The sequence below is a fragment of the Cetorhinus maximus genome, chromosome 6, assembly GCF_964194155.1.
Source record: "Cetorhinus maximus chromosome 6, sCetMax3.hap1.1, whole genome shotgun sequence".
Lineage (NCBI taxonomy): Eukaryota > Metazoa > Chordata > Chondrichthyes > Lamniformes > Cetorhinidae > Cetorhinus > Cetorhinus maximus.
The window spans coordinates 33,929,986-33,952,593 of record NC_135884.1 but is presented as its reverse complement, the minus strand read 5'-3'; the positions used below and the strand labels follow the sequence as shown (position 1 = coordinate 33,952,593).

Here is a 22,608-nt window from a genome sequence, read left to right as displayed (position 1 = left end):
ATGGTTTTATCCATTTTATAAAAATGGGTCCAAATCCAAATTTTTGAAGAGTGAAGGAAAGGTAGTCCCATTCCACTCTATCAAAAGCCTTTTCTGCATCCATTGTTATAAGAACCTCAGGGAGAGGAGTTGTTGAATGTGCATAAATAATATTGAAAAGACGCTTCAAATTAGAGAAGGATTGCCTTCCCTGTATAAAATCTGTCCGTTCAGGAAAGATGATAGATGGAAGGACAGGTTCAAGACGGTGGGCTAAGGCTTTAGCTAGTATCTTGACATTGCATTTAAAAGGGAAATAGGCTGGTATGAAATGCAATGCAGAGGATCCTTATCCCTCTTTAAAAGAATAGACAAAGATGTTTCACGCAGCAAAGGAGAGAGCGTTTTAGAGAAAAAGCATTCCAAAAACAGAAACAGTAATAATGGATGAGAATTTTTAAATAAAATTCTATTGGAAATCCATTAGGCCTGGTGCTGTATTACTTTGTGTGGATTTAATTGCCTTTAGTATTTTATCTTGGGAAAGGGGTACTTCTAACACATTCATAGAGTCAGACATCAGAGATGGGATGTCAATATTATCAAAAAAATTATGAACTAAATCAGGATCTGAAAAGGGGTCTGAGGTGTAGAGTGGAATAAAAAGGTTTGAATTGATCATTGATCTCCTGATGATTGGTGGTGGTTGACCCTGTTGAAGTGGTAATTTAAATAATAAGTTGAGAGGAAGCAGACTAGTGAAGCTGGTGAGCCAGCAGCCTACTGGTTCTTTCACCATGCTCATAGAATGTACCACATGATCTAAGTTTAAGCTTTTCTGTTTGTTTAATGGAAAGAAGATCAAATTCAGTCTGTAGAGCCAGATGCTGTTTGTATAAAACTGGAGTAGGTGCAATAGCATACTGTTGGTCCACTAAGAGAATTTGGTCAATCAATTGGGACAATTTTGAGGTATTGCATTTGTTAAGTTGAGCAGTATTTGAAATTATTTGTCCGTATAGGGAAGCCTTCATATTCTCCCAAACAGTAGCAAAGGAAATATCTGGAGTAGTATTAAGTGTTAGGAAATAGAGATAGCTTAAGTAAGTTATACTTGTATTTGTGGGTGTTAGGAATGAGTTTTAGCTTTAAAATTTAAGTTTGATTTGTATTTCTGTATCTGTGTTAAGAAAGGTCAAATGGAGTTTTAGTTTCACTTTAAAAGGCTGCTTGCATTTCTGAGACGTTTACGAGCCATATAAAGAGAAAGCAAACACAAAAGAGCAGGAAGAACAGTGCTATTGCTATTAGTGCTATTGCCTAACAACAGGCGGCCAGATAGGCAGGTTTCTCCCACAGACACATGCACACAAGAAGAAAGACAGCAGTTTGTTTTGGAAGCTGTTTGAGCTCAGTTGGTTTGAAGGCAGCTATGCAGCAGAATCAGCCTAAAAAGGGACAGATAGCAAGTCCCAAGCTAAGAAAAACCCCAAAAGTCAAGGGAGTGGAAGAAGAGAAAGTCCAAAGAAGACTTTCTAGTTGAAGGACAGGAACCTGGGAAAAGGTCCTGTTAAGTGAAGTTAAGAGTGAGGGGCAGAGAGAAAGGCTCCAAGCTTCAGATTTAAAGTGAGAACACCTTTCAAGAAGGTTGAAAGATACAACTGAAGGTCTGTAATTCTTTGCTATGGCATATGGAAGCAGAGGTGTACTGTTAAGGCTGAGTTGGTGAGAGACAGTGCATGGAAGACAGCTTGAGTGCATGTGGTGACCCAGGGAAGAGGAACATCAGAAGGAGAATTCGAAACCCTGGAGGTGAACCCTTGTGGAAGGTGTCTGAGCGAAAACGTTACCTTGGGAGAAGATTCCAAGGTGAGGCCCTGGAGATTGGAGATTGGAATCCCTCGTGTGAAGGACAGAATTCAGTGAGACTGGTTGGCTCACGGTGTGACAAGCGTCTGGGGGGAGTTGAGGAAATATCCATAGCATCTGTTTGAGGTGGCATCTGTCACTTGGTTTCAGAGTGTGGTGTGTCTGACCACAGGGTGCCATAGATTTACAGGGACTGTGTACTTACTGTGAACATTAGAATGTAAGATAGCTCTTGTAACTTGTGTTATCCTTACAAATCTGTATACATCTGTAAAGGTATAGTTGTGGGTGAAGGAGTATTATAATATAGTTAATCTTTTCTTGTTGAATAAATGTTTTATGCTTTTGTTAAAAGTTCATCAGCTGACTCCTATGCTTCTGTTCAGTAGCTACTCTCCAGGTATCTAACCAAACAAAAATAAAAGTTAGGATCGAGCAAGCTGGGTTCCACTCTGGGATCAGCTTTGCCCAGGGGTAACCTCAGCTTGGATCATAACATAAGTTCTATGAAAGTACCTATTTGCAAGGAAATTAATTTAATAAAATCCGGGTTCGCCAGAAGAGAACCAAGACGCCGATGGATGAGAAACAGGTTGGTCATGGAATCGTATTGCTAAAACTAAGGAGGTATGATCAGCGATCGCAAAATTATTGTTTTCGCAAGATTGAATAAATGGGAGTAGCACACACACCCAGTCTGAGCGTAGTGACAGCATTGAATCATTGACAGCATGTGTCCTTCGCTGGGTGGGCCAGCAGATATTGCCCATGCCGATGTCACCCTGAGAGGGTGGTGAAGAGATGGGTTCTGCCCCCGCAGCATGTGGTACACTGAGACCCACTTTACTGTTTTGGGGGCAACCTGGAGGAGCTGCACCTAGGCGCAGTGCTATAACTCCAGGACACGTCAAAGTCAGGGTGATGACATGCTGGGAAGGGAGCTTCAAGGTGGCGTGGCACCGATCGATCTGCTGTCCTCTGCGCTCCATGTGCTTATGCCTCCTTGGTATGGAAGGTTAGACCATGTGTCTAATGTGATGTAGGCAGCATTTGGGCAAGGGGATGGGGGCAGAGGACAGGGCTATCAATATTTGTGTGAGTGTTCGGCAACAGCGGGGTGAGGAGGCACTGGAGCCCTGCAATGTCCCACTCTGGTTGGGGTGGGCCGTCCACGAAGAGATTCCAGGTATAAGTAGCACTAATCACTGCTCTTTTCTCCTTTTCAGGAGAAAAATGCACATAATGCAGCCGAGCGGGCGAGGAGTAGCAGTGGCCCGGCACAGTTGGTGATTCTCAGCTGCTTTGAGCAGGAAGCCCTAGATTTGGAGAGGCACCATGCGCCCAGGTCCACCAGTGTTGGTGCGGCTGGGATGCCACAGGCAGGTATGTATGCCCAGCAGTGAGGTCACCATTGTTCTCCCAACAGCCATGGCAGTACTGAATGTTCACTGATTGAAGTTTGCAATATGGCTTGATTGTTGCTTGTGGAAGGATGAGCGCATAATGATCGGGGGGCCAGGGATGCACATTGACGTTAACTGATCCAATATCCTTGTTCTTCCTTTCAGCATCATCGGAGCAGGGCCAGGAGGAGGAGCAGCAGAGACCCCCTCTCACTCCTGAGGGCCCTGAAGTCACACCATCTCTGCCAGGCAGGCACCAGCGCAGATACTGGCACCTCGGTGGGAACTAGAACATTGGCACAGTGGTGAGGGCACTTCACAGTCACTGGAGGAGCTGGCAGAGACAGAGAGTGCCCATGGTGCCAGCAGTCAAAGTACTGCAGGGGACCAGGCACATGCTCTTGTCGATGCCTGATGATGTGTCACTGGAGTCGTCCGTGATGCAGCAAGCTGAGGAAATGGGGCAGGGTGTGCGGGAGCATCTGGTGGAGATACAGGAGGCTATGCTTGGCTTGGTGCCTGTGGTGGAGGAGTCTATGTGGACTATTGCCGAAGCAATGAGCCTCATGGCCGAGTGCCATGCGTCCTCCGTGGAGAGAGTGGTAATTCTCCATCCCCATCCGGGCTTCTTGGGGATGTGCTCGAACCAGCAAGCCCGCACATTGGCATTGACCTCAGCTGATCATTGCCAATGTGGGAGATGGTCTGGGCACCAAGTTTCTCAGCTCAGTGCCCATCCATCCACAGTGAGCAGGTACGTCCGAAGTGACCTCACATTGGCACAGCAGCTGCCTGTTGTCTCTACGGGCTCCTCTCAGGGTGCTCTGGATGAGGGCGGCAGCTCCTCTGCCCCTCTGCCAGTGACAGTTGCATCCGGCGAGGCTGCGACGACCGGGGAGATGCCAGCTGTGGAACTGGTAGCTCCCTCCCAGGTGGGGCCAGCACAGGCTCCATGAGCCAGAAGACGGCTGACAAGGTCATCGAGGCCAACAGGACAGCAGAGTCAGCAGGCTGTCTCAGATACTACTCCCAGTGATGGGTCAGCACCAAGACGTAGCACCCGAAAACGTAAACATAAGGCACCTTAGGCACACCACGGGTTTATCACTGGTGCTTTTGTGTTGGCCCGAGATGAGGTCTTTGAGTTAGTGTGATTTTTAATACCTTTGTCATTTTGTTTCATTAAGTTCCTTTGGTTGTAATATTAAATTCAGGCATGCCACCATGGCTGAGGGTGCCTCTTTTCTTCTGCAGGTGGATGATTTCCAAAAACGTTATGAGTGTTTTGTGGGACATTCAGCTTTATTAAAAAGGGCCTTAATTAATGTTCCTAACAAGGCAGATTTTTCACTCAGGTATCGAGTATGGAGCCTAGAGCCCAGGCTTGTCCTGGAGGTCCATATGTGGTGTACTAGCTGAAGGTTCGTTGGAACAAAGCCTCCTGGGTGTCCCTGCCTCCCTGGAGTATGCCCGGGTCAGCGTCAACCCCCTCAGCATTTCCTTGTGTGTGCTCATCCTCGGACTCACTGCTGGACTCATCGTGTGCAGCCGCAGCCACTGCGTCGACGTCTTCATCGTCCACAGCATCCCCCCTTTCCAGCACAAGATTGTGGAGAGCGCAGCATGCAACCAGTATCAGTGACACACGATCTGGGAGTTACTGGAGTGCGCCCCGAGTGGTCCAGGCATCAGAAGCGCATCTTGAGAAGACCAATGGTTCTCTCCACCACAGCCCTTGTGGAGGTGTGGCTCCTATTGTACCGCTGCTCAGCTTCTGTTCTTGAATGGCGGAGAGGCATCATGAGCCACCTTCTGAGGGGATAGCCCTTGTCATCCGGCAGCCATCCATCAAGCCAGGCTGGAGCACTGAAGAGCCCCGGCACCCGGGAGTGTCTGAGGATGTAGGCATCGTGGGAGCTGCCTGGGTACCTTGCACAGACTTGAAGAATCTGCATCCCGTGGTCACACACTATCTGCGCGTTCATGGAGTGGAAGCCCTTCCTGTTGACGAAGGCACCGGGCTCACCTGCTGGCGCCTTGATGGCCACATGTGTACAGTCTATTGCACCCTGGACACGGAAAAAGCGGCAAAGCCTCTGGCTCGCTCTGTCTGGCTTGCTTGGTCCCAACGGCAGAGGATGAAGGTTAATGCACACCTGAACAGAGCATCTGTAACCTGCTTGAAACAAGTGTGGACAGCTGATTGGGAGACACCGCAAAGATCACCCACCGACCCCTGGAAGGAGCCAGAGACATAGAAGTTGAGGGCAGCTGAGACCTTCAGAGCTACTGGCATGGGGTGTCCACCCACACAGGTCGCGGAGATCTCAGGCCCAAACATCTAACAGATATAGTTGACTATCTTCCTTGAGAGATGGAGCCTCCTTCGGCACTGCACCTCAGACATATTGAGGTAGCTGCTTCACCGCCTGTATATCCTGGCAACAGGATAGTGGCGTCTTCTGCAGACCCTTCCGCCTTGGACTACCTCTTGGCCCTGCGCCCCTTGTGCCTGCGCCTGTCCTCCCAAAGGTGGCTCCCCTGGAGGCTGAATGTGCACTCCTGGCCGCCTTCTCCTTCCAGCCCTCCCTTCCTCCTCAGAGGAGGTGCCTCCATAGGAGAGTTCAATTCCCATTCCCAGGCTAAGGGAAGGCTTCCTGAAACCTGCAGGCCCAAAAAAGATTCCTCACTGCAGAGTGCTGACCTGAAGGTTGAGAGTCCAGTCCAAGCAGCTGGTATGCATTTTGAAGTATTGCAGATCACACAGGCAAGTATCAGTAACTTTGAGAAATCAATATTTGACAAAGCACACTTGCAACCCCACTGAGCCCTCTTATCCTGCCCGTAGATGAGGTTTATACACATGTGCCCTACCTGCCTGTCTGTTGCGCCCATGCACTGACCCGAAGATTGCACAGGCACCGAAAAATTGCCATCGATTGGCGCCTCAAGGGCTTTAAGTGGCCCGTTAATTAAAGGCGGGCGCGCATTGGAGATCATCATGCACCTGCCCAACGAAATATTGCGATGGCGCACGGTGACGTCAGGATGCTTGCCCGACGTCACTTTGTGTCATTTTACACGCGGGCATGCGGGGCCCACCCCCGCACGCTAATGGGAAAATCCTGTCCCATGTGTGTCCAGAAAAGACCTGGGATTAATTTTTCGCTCGTTGGGCCCCCAACCACGATTTCGTGCTGGCTTGCCAACTAACGGCCAGCCAGTGTGAAATGCGCACTGCGAAAAGCCCAGCACTGCTGGTGGGTATGGGAAGACGGTGGGTCCCGCCATCACCGCGGATGCTCGTGAAGCTTCCAGTGAGCTCCCTGAAGGCAGACAGCTGCTCAGGGAGCTGCAGACCTCAACAGAATAAACTAAACAAAAAAATGCTGCAAAATATGTCCATGCAGCACAATCAAGCACCTGAAAGCATACCACATAAAAAAGCCAGACCGCAGACATCTAGCTCTTATTTCCCCACGGAGATTTGACAGAGATTTGGGACTTGCTATCTGTCTCCTTTTAGGCTGCTTCTGCTTAGCAGCTGCCTTCAAACCAACTGAGCTCAAACAGAGCTTCCACCCTAGATCAAGGTTTGAGCAAAAATGTAAAGGCCACTTGGCCCATCTGCCAACTGTAAAAGTGAATGGGTCATGAAAAATCACGTTCAAGTGCTTCCTTAATGGGCTTAATTGCCTGCTTAATTGTCGATGGCGCGCTTCCGACTGCAGCACAAGCCTGCTGAGTGAGATATCACACAAGTGTGCGATGATGTTGGGATGCTCGCCCAACGCCATCTCGCACTGTTTCACAGCTGGACATGTTGGGCACGCACCCGCCCACAGAACATAAAATTCTGGTCCTAATGGCTGAAGCTGATTTTGATATTGGAACAGATTTTGTGGATGAGCGATCTAAATTTGGGTTAAGAACACAGTTAAAGTCTCCTCCAAGAAGTAAATGATATGAGTCTAAATCAGGTATGGAAAATAATATGTTTGAATGAAACGGTGATCATCCTAATTGGGTGCATATATATTAGCTCGGATCAATGAACAGTTAAAAAGTCTGCCTTGGACTATAACATAGCAGCCATTAGGGTCAGTTATAACCTGAGAGTAAACAAAGGGATTGCCTTTATGGATTAGAATTGCTGCACCTCTTGCTTTACAATAAAAATTAGAATGAGACATCTGCCCTGCCCAACCCAACCCTTCCACATTTGAAAATGGTCAGATGTACACAAGTGAGTTTCCTGCAGGAAGGCAATGCCCACTTTTAAATGATGTAAATGAGAGAACACTTTATTTCTTTTAACTGGGTGATTTAGACTTTTCACATTCCAGGTGATAAAATGGATTGAACAACCACCTTATGATGGAGCCTTCATATTAGTGGATATTATAATAATAAAAGCGTATCAAAGCATATGGTCCCCATACATTACAAATAAAGGAATAAATATTTTTGAACCAGAGCTCATCCGCCTGAAGAATGTTAAAAGCTGACCAAAAGGAATGTATATATGTATATTTGGAAAAGAACAAGAGAGAAGAGAAGGGAGGAAATAAAAAGAGGAAGAAGGACAGAAAAGCTTACATCTCCGCCCAAACGAGGTGAATTCTACCCTTCACAGCTAACGTACTATTCATACCTATCTTATCATTGTCTTGAAAAGACCGTCCACATTAAAGCATTATACAATCAAATATTGCTGGGAAATAGAGATAGTTTAAGTAAATTATATTGGTATTTGTGGATACTAGGAATGAGTTTTAGCCTTAATGTTTAAGTTCGATTTTTATTTCTGTATCTGTGTGTTAAGAAAAGGTCAAATTGAGTTTGAGTTTCAGTTTCACTTTAAAAGGTGCCTGCATTTCTAATGAGAGTTTTACGACTGTAAGAGCAGTCAAGCAAACATGAGAGTAATAAAAAAACCTGGGCTGTTGCCTAGCAACATGGGGTCCAGAGAGGCAGATCCCTCTCGCAGACAATCTGAAAAAACTAGAAACAGCAGTTTTGATTTGGAAGCTGTTTGAGTTCAGTTGGTTTTGAAAGTAGTTGCCAGGAGAGACTGGAGCAAAAGGGACAGATAGCTTGTCCCAAGTTAAAGAAAAGACCCCAAAAATCCAGGGGAGTGGAACAGAAGGAAGTCCCAAGAAGACCTTTTAGTCAAAGGGAAGGACAGAGAAAGGCTCCAAGCTTTTATTCTGTGACTCCAAGTGGCAGAGTCACAGGATAAAAGAGCGCGAGGAGAGCGGCAGAGACATGGGGTAAAAGAGCGCGAGGAGAGCGGCGGAGACGTGGGGTAAAAGAGCGCGAGGAGAGCGGCGGAGTCACAGGATAAAAGTGCGGGAGGAGAATTCCAGGGAGCAGAGTCAGAGGACGGAGGTCCAGAGCGGTGCGTATAAAAACCTGACCTCGGGGATTCGCGGACTTCGGGTCGTAAAACAAAAAATAAATTAAAAGTGGCGTCATGGTAAATCTGTGACCTGATTGGCTGGTAGAGAATCTACACTGAATTTGAAATTAAAACATTGTTAAACTAATTAAACCAAATAAATTAATCACTTAATTAATAAGTAGAGGGTACCTAGACCAGAATCAGGGGATTACTGTTCTTAGAATTTAGCATTTATAGTAGAAATCTAACCCTAGGGAATGTATAGTTAATAAGGAGTCAGTAAGCAGTTATTAGATTTAAATTAATTTATTAAATAGTTCTAGAAATGGCAGTTGCTGGGGTGAAATGCTTCACCTGTGGGATGTGGGAAATCTGTGACGCTCCAAGTGTCCCGGACAACTACATCTGCAGGAAATGTACCCAATTGCAGCTCCTCACAGACCGCATGGATCAGTTGGAGCAGCAGTTGGATGCACTTAGGAGCATTCAGGTGGCGGAAAGCATCATTGACAGGAGTTTTGGAGACGTGGTCACACCCAAGGTACAGACAGATAGATGGGTGACTGCTAGAAGGGGCAGGCAGTCAGTGCAGAAATCCCCTGTGGCCGTCCCCCTCTCTAACAGGTATACCGTTTTGGATACTGTTGCGGGGGATGGCCTATCAGGGGAAAACAACAGCAGTAGCCAAAGCAGTGGCACCACGGCTGTCTTTGTTATTTAGCAGGGGGGGTCAAAGCACAGAAGAGCAATTGTCATAGGGTACTCTATTGTCAGGGGCTCAGATAGGCGCTTCTGTGGTCGTGAAAGAGACACCAGGATGATAATGTTGCATCCCTGGTGCCAGGGTCCAGGATGTCTCTGATCAGGTACGGGACATTGTGAAGGGGGAGGGAGAACACCCAGAGGTCGTGGTACACATTGGTACTAACGACATAGGCAGGAAGAGTGACAAGGTCCTGCAGCGGGAGTTCAGGGAGTTGGGTAGAAAGTTAAAAAACAGGACCTCTGGCGTTGTAATCTCAGGATTACTCCATGTGCCACGTGCTAGTGAGGCTAGAAATAGGAAGACAGTGCAGCTGAACATGTGGCTGAACAGATGGTGCAGGAGGGATGGGTTCCGATATTTGGATCAGAGGGATCTCTTCCGGGGCAGCTGGGACCTGTACAAGAAGGACGGGTTGCATCTAAACTGGAGGGGCACCAATATTCTGGCTGCGAGGTTTGCTAGTGTCACTCGGGAGGGTTTAAACTAGTATGGCAGGGGGGTGGGAACCAGAGCAATAGGTCAGCAGGTGAAATAAATGACTGGGAACCAGTGAATATGGCCAGTAGGACTAAGAGGAAGGGCAAGCAGGGATAAATTACTGAACACGGTGGGACTGGGGGTCTGAAATGCATTTGTTTCAACACGAGAAGTATAACAGGCAAGGCAGATGAGCTTAGAGCTTGAATTAGTACTTGGGACTATGATGTTATTGCTATTACAGAGACTTGGTTGAAGGATGGACAGGATTGGCAGATAAACGTTCCAGGATTTAGATGTTTCAGGCAGGACAGAGGGGGATGTAGAAGAGGTGGGGGAGTTGCACCGCTGGTTAAGGGGAATATCACAGCTGTACGACAGGAGGACACCTCGGTGGGCTCATGCAGCAAGGCAATATGGGTAGAGCTCCGGAATAGGAAGGGTGCAGTCACAATGTTGGGGGTTTACTATAGGCCTCCCAATTGCCGGCGGGAGATTGAGGAACAGTTATGTAGGCAGATTTTGGAAAGATGTAAAAGCAATAGGGTTGTTGTGGTAGGTGATGTTAACTTTCCCTATATTGACTAGGAATCACTTAGTGCTAGAGGTTTGGATGGTGCTGAATTTGTAAGGTGCATCCAGGAGGGCTTCCTGAGACAATATGTAGATAGTCCAACCAGGGAAGGGGCAATACTGGACCTGGTATTAGGGAATGAACCCGGCCAGGTGGTCGAAGTTTCAGTAGGGGAGCATTTCGGGAAAAGTGACCATAATTCAGTAAGTTTCAAGGTACTGGTGGATAAGGATAACAGGAGTCCTCGGGTTAAGGTGCTTAATTGGGGGAAGGCTAATTATAACAATATGAGGCAGGAACTGAGGAATCTAGACTGGCGGCGGATGTTTGAGGGCAAATCAACAACTGACATGTGGGAGGCTTTCAAATGTCAGTTGATAAGAATTCAAGACTGGCATGTTCCTGCTAGGATGAAGGATAAGCATAGCAAGTTTCAGGAACCTTGGATAACGAAGGATATTGCGAGATTAGTCAAAGAGAAAAGGGAAGCATTCGTAAGGGCTAGAAGGCTGGGAACAGATGAAGCCCGTGAAGAATATAAAGAAAATAGGAAGAAACTTAAGCAAGGAGTCAGGAGGGCTAAAAGGGGTCATGAAAAGTCACTGGCAACCAGGATTAAGGAAAATCCCAAGGCCTTTTATACATATGTAAAAAGCAAGAGGGTAGCCAGGGAAAGGGTAGGCCCATTCAGGGACAGAGGTGGGAATCTTTGTGTGGAGCCAGAAGAAATGGGAGAGATACTAAATGAATACTTCTCATCAGTATTCACCAAAGAGAAGGACTTAGCGGTCGATTTGTCTAGGGAAGAGTGTGTAGATAGCCTGGATCATGTTGAGATCAAAAAAGAGGTGTTAGGCGTCTTGAAGAATATTAAGGTGGATAAGTCCCCTGGGCCAGATGGGATCTACCCCAGAGTACTGAGGGAGGCAAGGGAGGAGATGGCTGGGGCCTTGACAGAAATCTTTGCATCCTCACTGGCTACGGGTGAGGTCCCAGAGGACTGGAGAATGGCCAATGTTGTTCCATTGTTTAAGAAGGGTAGCAGGGATAATCCAGGAAATTACAGGCTGGTGAGCCTTACGTCAGTGGTAGGGAAATTATTGGAGAAAATTCTTCGTGACAGGATTTACTACCATTTGGAAGCAAATGGGCGTATTAGTGAGAGGCAGCATGGTTTTGTGAAGGGGAGGTCGTGTCTCACTAACTTGATCGAGTTTTTCGAGGAAGTGACAAAGATGATCGACAATGGAAGGGCAGTGGATTTTAGATACATGGATTTCAGTAAGGCCTTTGACAAGGTCCCTCATGGCAGACTGGTACAGAAGGTAAAGTTGCAAGGGATCAGAGGTGAGCTGGCAAGATGGATACAGAATTGGCTTGGTCATAGAAGGCAGAGGGTAGCAGTGGAAGGGTGCTTTTCTGAATGGAGAGCTGTGACTAGTGGAGTTCCGCAGGGATCAGTGCTGGGACCTTTGCTGTTTGTAGTATACATAAATGATTTGGAGGAAAATGTAACTGGGCTAATTAGTAAGTTTGCAGACGACACTAAGGTCGGAGGAGTTGCAGATAGTGAAGAGGATTGTCAAAGGATACAACGGGCTATAGATCGGTTGGAGACTTGGGCGGAGAAATGGAAGATGGAGTTTAATCCGGACAAATGCGAGGTAATGCATTTTGGAAGGTCTAATACAGGCAGGAATTATACAGTAAATGGCAGAACCCTTAAGTGCATTGACGGGCAGAGGGATCTGGGTGTACAGGTCCACAGGTCACTGAAAGTGGCAACGCAGGTGGATAAGGTAGTCAGGAAGGCATATGGCATGCTTGCCTTCATTGGCAGGGGTATTGAGTATAAAAGCTGGGAAGTCATGCTGCAGCTATATAGAACCTTGGTTAGGCCACACTTGGAATATTGCGTGCAATTCTGGTCGCCACATTACCAGAAGGATATGCAGGCGTTGGAGAGGGTGCAGAGAAGGTTTACCAGGATGCTCCCTGGTCTGGAGGTTAATAGCTATGAGGAGAGGTTGGAGAAACTCGGATTTTTCTCACTAGAGCGACGGAGATTGAGGGGCGTCTTGATAGAAGTTTACAAAATTATGAGTGGCATGGACAGAGTAAATAGTCAGAAGCTTTTTCCCAGGGTGGAAGAGTCAATTACTAGGGGACATAGATTTAAGGTGAGAGGAGAAAACTATAGAGGAGATGTGCGGGGCAAGATTTTTACACAGAGTAGTGAGCGTCTGGAATTCGCTGCCAGAAGAGGTGGTGGAAGCAGGTACGATAGTGGTGTTTAAGAGGCAGCTTCACAAATACGTGAATAGGATGGGAATAGAGGGATATGGACCCCGGAAGTGCAAAATGTTTTAGTTGATGGGCAATATGATCAGCGCAGGCTTGGAGGGCCGAAGGGCCTGTTCCTGTACTGTACTTTTCTTTGTTCTTTGTTCTTCAAAGAGACACCAATTGCAGAAAGCAGATTTAAAGTGAGAACAGCATGCAAGAGGCCAGAAGGTCAAAAGAGATGGCTGAAGGCCTGTAACTCTTTGCCATGGTCATGTGAAGCAGTGTCGTACTGTTGATGGCTGAGTCAGTGAGAGAGAGTGCGTGGAAGACAGATTGAATGCATGTGGTGACCCAACGGAGAGGAATATCAGAAGGAGAGTTCGAAACCCTGGAGGTGAACCCTTGCGGAAGCCGTCTGAGAGAAAGCACTGGTTTGGGTGAAGATTTCAAAGTGAGTTCTTGGAAAATGGCGATTGGAAACCCTCATGTGAAAGATGGAGTTCAGTGAGACCGGTTGGCTCATGGTGAGACAGGCATCTCGGGGAGTTAAGGAGAGATCCATAGCATCTGGTTGAGGTAGCATCTGTCACTTGGCTTCAGAGTGTGGTGTGTCTGACCACAGGGTATCTGTTGGTTTACATGGACCGTGTACTTGCTATGAACATTATTATATATGATAGCTTTTGTAACTTGTTATCCTTACAAATCTGTATATATCTGTTAAGCTATAGTTGTGGGTGAAGGAGTATTGTAATATAGTTCATCTTTTCTTACGTAATAAATGTTTTATGCTTTTGTTAAAAGTTCATTCGCTGACTCCGGTGACTCTGTTCAGTAGCCTCTATCCATGTATCGAAACAAACAAATAAAAGGATCTATCAAGCTGGGTTCCACCCTGGGATCAGGCTTGTCCAGGGACAACCTCAGCTGGGGATCATAACAATATCCCAAACAGAAGTATTGTAAAGCTCAGCATATGCTAAACAAGATGCAGAATTTGTCCAGAAGCAACAGTTTGTAATACAGTACTCAACAAGAAAGAGAGATTATAAAGACAGATTCAACTCAAAGAATTTAATTGCACATGTGGTAAAAGGTAAAGAATAAACACCCTTGGGTTTATGTAAAACTTCCCACAATTAATGAAGTTTGGACATAAGATACAAAGAGATTGGTATAGCCAACATAACTTATCGTGTAACAGAACCATCACGCATAGTTACTTAGTTAAGCATTGAGTACCGTATTGCCCTCAGTAAAGTCACGATATGGCTTATTAAGAGAAGATATAATTGTGTCCTTGGAAAAAGGCTGAAGCTTCTTGCTGCGTGTTGAGAATCTTATTCACTCTGTTGAAAGCTACATGCAGGCGAGCAGGGTGGAGAAGGCCATATTTAAGTCCGGCTTCACGAATCTGGGCTTTAACAAATTTATGTTCTCCATGACGCTGGGCTAGACCCACGCTGTGGTCAGGGTAGATGAATATTTTGCTTCCACACAAGTATAGTTGACCCTTTTCTCTCGACAGATGCATAATTTGCTCCTTCATTCTATAGTGATGCAGTCTTAGTATTATCTGCCTTGGGGGCTCGACATGCCGTGGCTGCGACACAAAAGAGCAATGGGCTTGATCTACTACTGGCGATGAATTGAGACTCTCCTTGTCGAAAACCTCCAAGAGATGTGCCTCAGTAAAAGTTGGAGGGTTTCCCTGATCCGTATCTTCGGGCACTGAGAGAATCCTTAAATTTTGTCTTTATCTGTGATTCTCCAGGTCATCTGCCTTCGTCAGCAATTTAGTATTTTGGGCTTCCAGGCTGGGTGCAGCAGGTCTCCAGAGCCGCAATTCTGTCACTTGAGTCAGTAGCTGTTCAAAATTCCGCAGCCTTTGATTGAAGGAGGCGACAGAGGCTTGTAGAGTAGCAACAGAGGAACATAGTTCCGAACAGAGTCCAGCAAAATCAGCCAGAACAGTGCTCTAAGTCAGCAAGTGTGCTGACAGAATTAAATTCAGCATGGGAACCCACCATGATGTTACCGGCTATAGTATCGGACACCGCAGTCGATAAAGCACCAGGCCTGATTTCATTCTGATTACGTTTGCCTCTGGGCTTAGATGTTTCGAATGTATGTTGAGCATCAGAATAAACCCTAAAAAGCTGAACCTTTTAACCCAATATCAGCAATTTTTATGGGAATAAATTACAGAAATCATGGGAGCTGTTTTTGGCCACTTCTTACTCCATTCCCATCACTTGACCTCTGCTCTGAGTCTGATTTCTTGATTTTAAAAGTTGAATATTCTGGTCAATTCAAGTGCCCTTTTAGGTTTTCTCACTGTATCACATTGACATCATATTATAATTTACTTTAATTTAATTGCATGTTATATAATACTGTTTGCAACTGTTTTTGTATATAAACAATTAAGGCATTTAACTACAAGGATTAGAAAGTAATATTTTATGATTTATAATTTACCTTCAGATCTATGTTTAGCACCCTTCATCCAACCAAATGGCTGTTACTAAGTTTTAAATTCTATGAAGTTCTATCAGGAGAAATGAAACTGCCAGTGTCATCTAGACACAAAATAATGTATTTGAAATTGATTCATAGAACTACACTATCGTCTTATCTCTGCAATTGATTATTTACAGAAGAGCTCAGCCATTGCAGAGAATGTGAACACATTGCCCAATTTCATAATACTCACAATTTACAAAAAACATATATTTTAAAATGTTCTCTATATTATGTATTAACTTCCTGAGACAAAGCTGTAATATGCTTAATTTATTTTCATCCCATTTTCTTGAGGAGCATGAACATTTGATCTTGACAGGACAGTATATCTCTTACTCATGAAATAAATATGGGGCTGGATTTAATACAGCCCATCGCAGTGGGAAACATGGTGGCTGGGCCCACTAATCCCAGGAGAAGCCGCATGTGAGTCTCCCGGCAGGGGAAAACCTCATGCAATTAAATTGGAGGCAGGAAATACCAATGTGGGAAACTCACCCACTCGTGGCAGGTTGTCAATTAGGCTCATTTGACACCAATTATCCTTCAGCCCACCAGGTTTGCCTATGGCCTTCATGGGAGCTCCTTTAAAGGCATCTTTAAAGGTGACTGTTTGAGGGAAACCATATTGGGCAGGAGGTTGGTCTACTGAAAGCCACCCCACAACACTTGCCTCCAATCCCCCTGGCTGGCACACCTGTGACTCCCATCTGCCATCACTCACCTGTGGACTTTTTCCCTTGGCGATCCTAGGCTTCTCCCTGAGTGCATTACTAGCAGCAGCCATTGCTCCCAGTGATGCTACCTGTAATGGACAGCTGCAAGCCCCCGATTGGCCAGCAGCTCTCAGCAGGCGCGATTTCTGACTCCGGGGTCCTGAACCCCTGGGAAGACCCGATGCTGGCCAATTAATGACTGACAGGCATTTAATCCGGTTGGGCCTCCCCCTTAGAAGCGATGTGGGTTTCCCACTGGGCTGAACCCGTGTAAATTACATTAAATTCCCCCCATGGTGGTACTCATTACTCCTTAACTTCTCGTAATATAGTAACATTTTTTGCAAGACTCCAATGTCATTAACTTTAATAGTAGATTTACTTTATGCATAGGGCAGAATCATCCCAGCATTGCGCTAAGTGCGGGTATGAAAAACAACCTTTTACCCAGTGGTTGTAATGGCGGGTTTTCATACCGTCTGCTTCCCACCTCATTAATTATGCAGAAACACGCCTCGCTGGCGAGCAGCCTCTAAATCACCCGCCACGTCATTACCGCACCGTTTCTTTACTCGCAGTGCCATATCTAAACTGCAGCCATGCATGCAGTTCTCAATGCTTGCAGCCCAGGATTGCTCCAGTGAAGACATGGCCCTGAAAGCCAAGAAGAGTTCAGTGACCTGTCACAAGGCCATAACACATTCACTGGCATCTCACTCAAGGGACAACACCACTCACTCTCACACACTCTTACATTTCCATCTGGCCTCATCTCCTCTGGAGACTGCCTCCTCAGCCGTCACCATTTTGAGGCCATTTGCCCAGATCAACATGTACCCCCACACACACCCTGGGATACCTCCCGTCCCCAGTACAGCCCTCACCCTGCAGCTTCCTCCCTTGCCTGAGGCCACTTCTCCCCCTTCCCAAAGCAAGCCCTAGCCCCGCAGCCATTGAAAAGCCACCTCTGCCTTATGGCTGGTCTGGTAGGTAGAGCCCCCCTAAAAGTGATGTGCTGCCTGCAAAACCTGATGCCGATGAGCGTGGGAGCTGCCCGAAGCAAGGTAGGCAAACAAACCTCAAAGTCCTAAGCAAAGTGGGTTGGAGCAGAAAATATCGGGACACGCAATAATTGGTTGCACGTCATCATAAAGCCAGTTTGCGATCGTCTGCTCCACCCATCAATGGTGGGCCGTGTTTCCTGCCAGGAACCTAATTCCAATACTTCATCTTATTATAAGCCCTGCTCACCGGAATCATCACTCCATGCTGGATCATCCGGGTGTGGGTTGTGCAGTCAGATTAGTTTTGGATTGCTGTAATAAAAACATGATAAGCTGAGTGGCTTCCTTCGGCACTGTGGCCTTCTATAGCTTTGTGCGGTGACTATGGAACCAGGCAAAGGATTGACGAAAGAGGGATAAAATAATAGTTGTTGACATAAATATTTTAACATTTTAATTATCAAAGAATGTAGTGCCTGTCTGTGAAATCGGAAGTGTACTTGTGCCAGAAGCAAAAGATATTCATATAACTGCACAAATTAGTCTAATTGATGAAAGCAGTAATTAAGTTAACTGGAAAATAGATTTCCTCAATAATTTTAAGTGCAAGCATTGTTACGCATGGAATCACTATTATTTTAATACTTCCAGCTAGAAAATGATAACTTTAGCTTCACAGCATAAGGTTAACATGCAATTAGTTGTCCCATCATCTTATCACAGCTGCATCACACATCAAAGACAGCATTTTCCATTCACAGTTTTTCTTGTGGAACTTGAAATTGTCACCATGAGAGACCATGGCAACACTGGTATTCCTCATCTGTTTTTAACCAACAGTTTTAAAACACAAACATTGCAGACAACCAAGAGACAAAGTCAACAGATATTTTGCTTCACCTGTGAATCCCTAGGTCCTTGTAAGCTGCAGTGAATTTTATGTTCTGGAATTCACTGCCTGAAAGGTGGTGAAAGCAGATTCACTAATAACTTTCAGAAAGGAATTAAATATATGTTTGAAAAGGAAAAAAATTGCAGGGATATGGGTAAAGAGCAAGATAGTAGGATTATTGAATAGCTCCTTGAAAGAGACAAGATATTCTCTATGATTAATAGTATTTGAATTATTTATAAATCAAGTAAGAAATATATGGAGCTATGTGCAACCTTGAAGATTGTGTTGCATACAATGTCCTCATTGTTGAGCATGATTTCTTGAAGTGGACCGACTCTTTGCAGAGAGGTTTTCACATTCCAGTCTTTTTTTTGATATTCATCATAAATTACCTGTAGAGATAAATCCCTAAGTTCTCGATGAGTAATTTTTGCTATTCTGTACAATGCTTCTGGATTTTGTGATAACTCAGCAATTCATTATACTGTAGATCACTGAAGAGGATTTGAGAAGCCTATTGTTTGGTGACTACATGAATCCTGATTTGGAAGGAGATGAACGATTGTATGCAGAGGTTCCCTCAGTTAATGAGTTTAATGAGGTGGTAGCGGTGTGCCTTGATGAGTATAATCAGACCCATAAAACCCAGATGAATCTGGTTATATTCAGGTACTTTTAAACAATATTTTCCCTCATATATTGTGTAATGTCTGCTTTTTCCACTGAGGCATTTAAGGGCATTATGAGACAAGTTGCTCTTGTTTTTTTTCCACCTTTCTTTGGAGAAGTACCTTGGGGCAGGATTTTTAGGTCCTGATGGGAGCTGAAACGGAGGCAGGCAGGTGCTAAAACTGGCAGTGCTGCCTGGCATGCCAGTTTCCCATTGCCATTCCTGCTGTCGGCGAGATTTGTAAGAATGGGGGAAGATAAATCCCGGAAACCCACCAGATATGAGAATGAGGTTAATAAATGCTAACAAGCTCATTATGAAAATCAATTTGGGATTTTTACATGCTGGGTCAGGAATAGGCAAGGTGCATGGAGGCAGCAACATAGCGGATAGCCAATCATGGCCACATTATCAAGTTAGGTGGGCTCATAAAGGAAGGACTCTGAAAGGGGCACTCAGCCCTTGGCACACACATGCCATCAGCTATGTAGAGGTTGTGGGAGAATGATCTGTACATGCCTAGGCAATGCAGGAGGTTGTGACCCTCCTGTCATTGTGGGGTTATAAGAGGAGGGGACTAAGCTTCCAGAAATTATTGCGAGTCCAGCTAAGAATAAAGAAGGCAGCAGATCTCAGATTTTGGGTCCAGTGATGATGATCAATATCCTCAGCAGCAAAGGCAGAGCTCCAGGCATGAGGAAGGCAGAGTAGAAGAACAAAGGGCGGGAAGACAATGGGGGCCATATCCACAGCATATGAACTACTGCCAAAGTTGGAACTACCTGGACATGTCAAAGAACATATCCAGGCAGATGGTCACACAGATTTGTGCCCTCGTGGTGGAAGACGTCACAGCAATGCTCGCCATACCCTTATACAGCTTTGCCAATTTTCAAGGCTCAGTGCTGAATTAACTATCCAACACAAATTGAGTTACCAATAACCCACAGAATAACTGAATCTGGCTTATTCTCCTTTCAATTCAAGTTAACCTGATTACATGGAGTGATGAGCAGTTGCTGTATGCAGCTGTAGCCACACAACCTAGGGCAGAATTTTACGTTCCCCTGCCAGTGGATTTGTGGTGGGGAGTGGCTGTAAAATTTCTTTGATGGTCTTCCCACCAGGTTTCCATCCGCCATGACCTCTCTATAATTTTACGTTGGGACAGCCCACCGGCCCTTGCCCCAATTGAGGCCTTTAAGTGGCCGATTATTGACCATTTAAGGGCCATTTCCTGCCCAGCCTCAATTTTCAGGCTGGCAGGAGGAGTTCAGGGACAGGAGAGAAGCCTGAAAAGTGACTCTATCCAGGCCTCAGGTGGTTTTGGGGGGGATTGGTGCTGGGGCGCCTCCATTAGTAGCCACCTTTTAACATTAGGCACCCACTCCCCCCAAGAGGGATTAGCCCCTGCAGGTCCTCCCACCACCACCCCCCGGCCCTTTCCACTGACACCCCTTGGGCCTCGCCTCCCCACCCCACCCACCCTGAGACCCCCAACACTTACCTGGTCCTGGACCCCCGGGACTTAGGCTCGTGGGACTGCTTGCAGTCCCAGTCCTGTCCACTGCGGATGCTGCAGGGATTAGAGAGCTGCCGGTAAATCTGATTGGCTGGCAGCTCTCAGGGATGGGACTTCCTCCTGAGTGAGGAATTAATTACCTCCAGATTAATTGCCTCCAGACAATTAACGCTTGTTGAAGTGCTAAATGGCTGTGGGGCAGGCAGTATCAGTAGGGGATGTGTACTCTAGCGACTCCTCAAATGGTGGGAAGGGAAACTCCTCCATCCTAAAAATCCTGGCTCCTGATTTCGATGATTGGCTAATTGCAGATAGTACTGGCGAAATATGCAGCCAATCAATTAAATGAAGTATTTTCAACATTTTTGATGTTGTTTTCATTCTCTGCACTGAAGATCAGTGGGAGAAGGGAGTACATGATCTTGTAGTGGTAATTCATCCATAAAGTGTACAAATCAAAATAAAATAAGCCTTTCAGGAAAGTGAAAATTCTCAGTTTCACTCATGGTAATCAGAATTATATTTTAATTTAAATACTGAATAGGAATCATGAAGAATATAGAATAAACTAACACCATGGAAATCAGCCTCTGATGGTATTGTTGCTGATCCTTATAATGAGCAGGAGGCACATTGCTTTAGTTTCTTCAGATTTGGGATTATTGCACACAAACAGGATCACAAAAATGTGTTTGAACTGGAATAACCATTTAAGAGTTAGAAAATCTAACATTAATTTCAATTAAATGAAAAAGTTCTACCAATTTCTGAAATTTCAACATTTGACTGCAATTTCCCCATACAGTGGACTCAATTTCTGGTGTCTCATCAAGTAAAAGCATTGAGTGGAAATTAAGAACAGGGTTTTCCTTTCAGGGTCAGGAAACCAGGACAGGACTGCTTTCAGGTCCTGACCCCATTTGGGGTGGGTAGTCTCAGCCCGCAAATTTTGTGGAGGCGAGCTGCTGAATTGGCTAGAGGATAGGTTGTGCTGATGTCTGTCCTGGAAAGAGATGTTGGTAATGCAAAGCCCACACTGTGCACAAAGTTCTAGTAGCCGCTGTACTCTATACTCTAGTTGTGACCTAACCAGAGCTTTATAAAGGTTCAGCATAGTTCCCCTACTTTTGTACTCAATATCTCTATTTATGAAGCCCAAGATCCCATATCCTTTGCTAACTACTCTCTCATTATGTCGTGCCACTTTCAAGGATCTGTGCACATGAACACCAAAATTCCTCTGTCTCTGCACCCTCTTTAGAACTGTGCCATTAAGCCCATATTGCCTTTCCCTATCCCTTCTGCCAAAATACATCATCTCAGACTTCTCTATGTTAAATTTCATCTGCCACTTGTCTGTCCATTCTGTTAAACCTATCTATGTCCAGTTGAAGTCAATTGGTATCATTCTCTGCATGCTACACCTTCAAACTTGGTAACATTGGCAAATTTTGAAATTTTACTCTATATTCCAATATTCAAGTCATGTGTTTATATAAAAAAAAACAGTGGTCCCAGTACTGAACCTTGGGGAAAACCACTGTCAACCATCCTCCAATCTGAAAGCAACCATTTACCACAACTCAGTGTTTTTTCGCTTTAAGCTAATTTTTTGCCCAAGGTTATGCTGATCCTCTTATTCCATGAGTTTTAATTTTGCTAACCAGCCATTTATGTGGTACTTTGTCAAAATGCTTTCTTAAAATCATGTAAGCAACATCCATTGCTTTCATTCATCAACCTTCTCTGGTACTTCATCTGAACATTCAATTAGATTAGTCAAGCAAGAACTGCCTTTTAAAAATCCATGTTGGCTAACTGATGCCTCTTTGTGCCTATTGATTTTTTTCCCTAATTATTGAACTTGTCCACTTTGGCAGGAAGAATAGAAAAGCAGTATGCTATTTAAATGGAGAGAGATTGCAAATCTCGGTAGTACAGAGGGATCTGGATGTCCTAGTACATGAATCACAAAAAGTTAGCATACAGGTACAGCAAGTGATTAGGAAGGCAAATGGAATGTTGGTCTTTATTTTCCATCCTCCTTGCAATAAAAGTAGCAAAGTTTTACAGCAGCTCTACAGGGCCTTGGTGAGACCATACCTGGAATGCTGTGTACAGTTTTGGTCTCCTTATTTGAAGAAAAAAGATATAATTGAGTTAGAAGCAGTTCAGAGAAGGTTCACTTGACTCATTCTTGGGATGGGGGGTGCTTATCTTATGAAGAAAGGTTGAACAAGTTGGGCCTATACCCATTGGAGCTTAGAAGAATGAGAGGTGATCTTACTGAAACATTTAAGATCCTGAGGGAATTTGATAGGGTGCATACTGGGAGGATGCTTGCACTTGTGGGAGTGACTAGAACTAGGGGACAGCATTTAAGAATAAGAGATCTACTGTTTAACATGGAGATGAGGAGAAATTTTTTCCCTAAAAGAATCATTTGTATGTTGAATTCTCGTTCCTAGAAAGCAGTGGGAGGCTAAGTCATCGAATTTATTCAAGGCAGAGTTAGAT

General features: G+C 45.2%; 1 protein-coding gene across 1 annotated transcript in view; it reads left to right on the top strand.

The window, feature by feature from the left end:
* The window catches only part of dnah12 (dynein, axonemal, heavy chain 12), a 349,430-nt gene that overhangs the window by 205,973 nt on the left and 120,849 nt on the right, over window positions 1–22,608 (top strand). Inside the window, exon 41 of the mRNA XM_078543543.1 lies at window positions 18,390–18,568. Coding sequence (XP_078399669.1) covers window positions 18,390–18,568 — 179 coding nt within the window. The remainder of the gene's footprint in view (window positions 1–18,389; window positions 18,569–22,608) is intronic.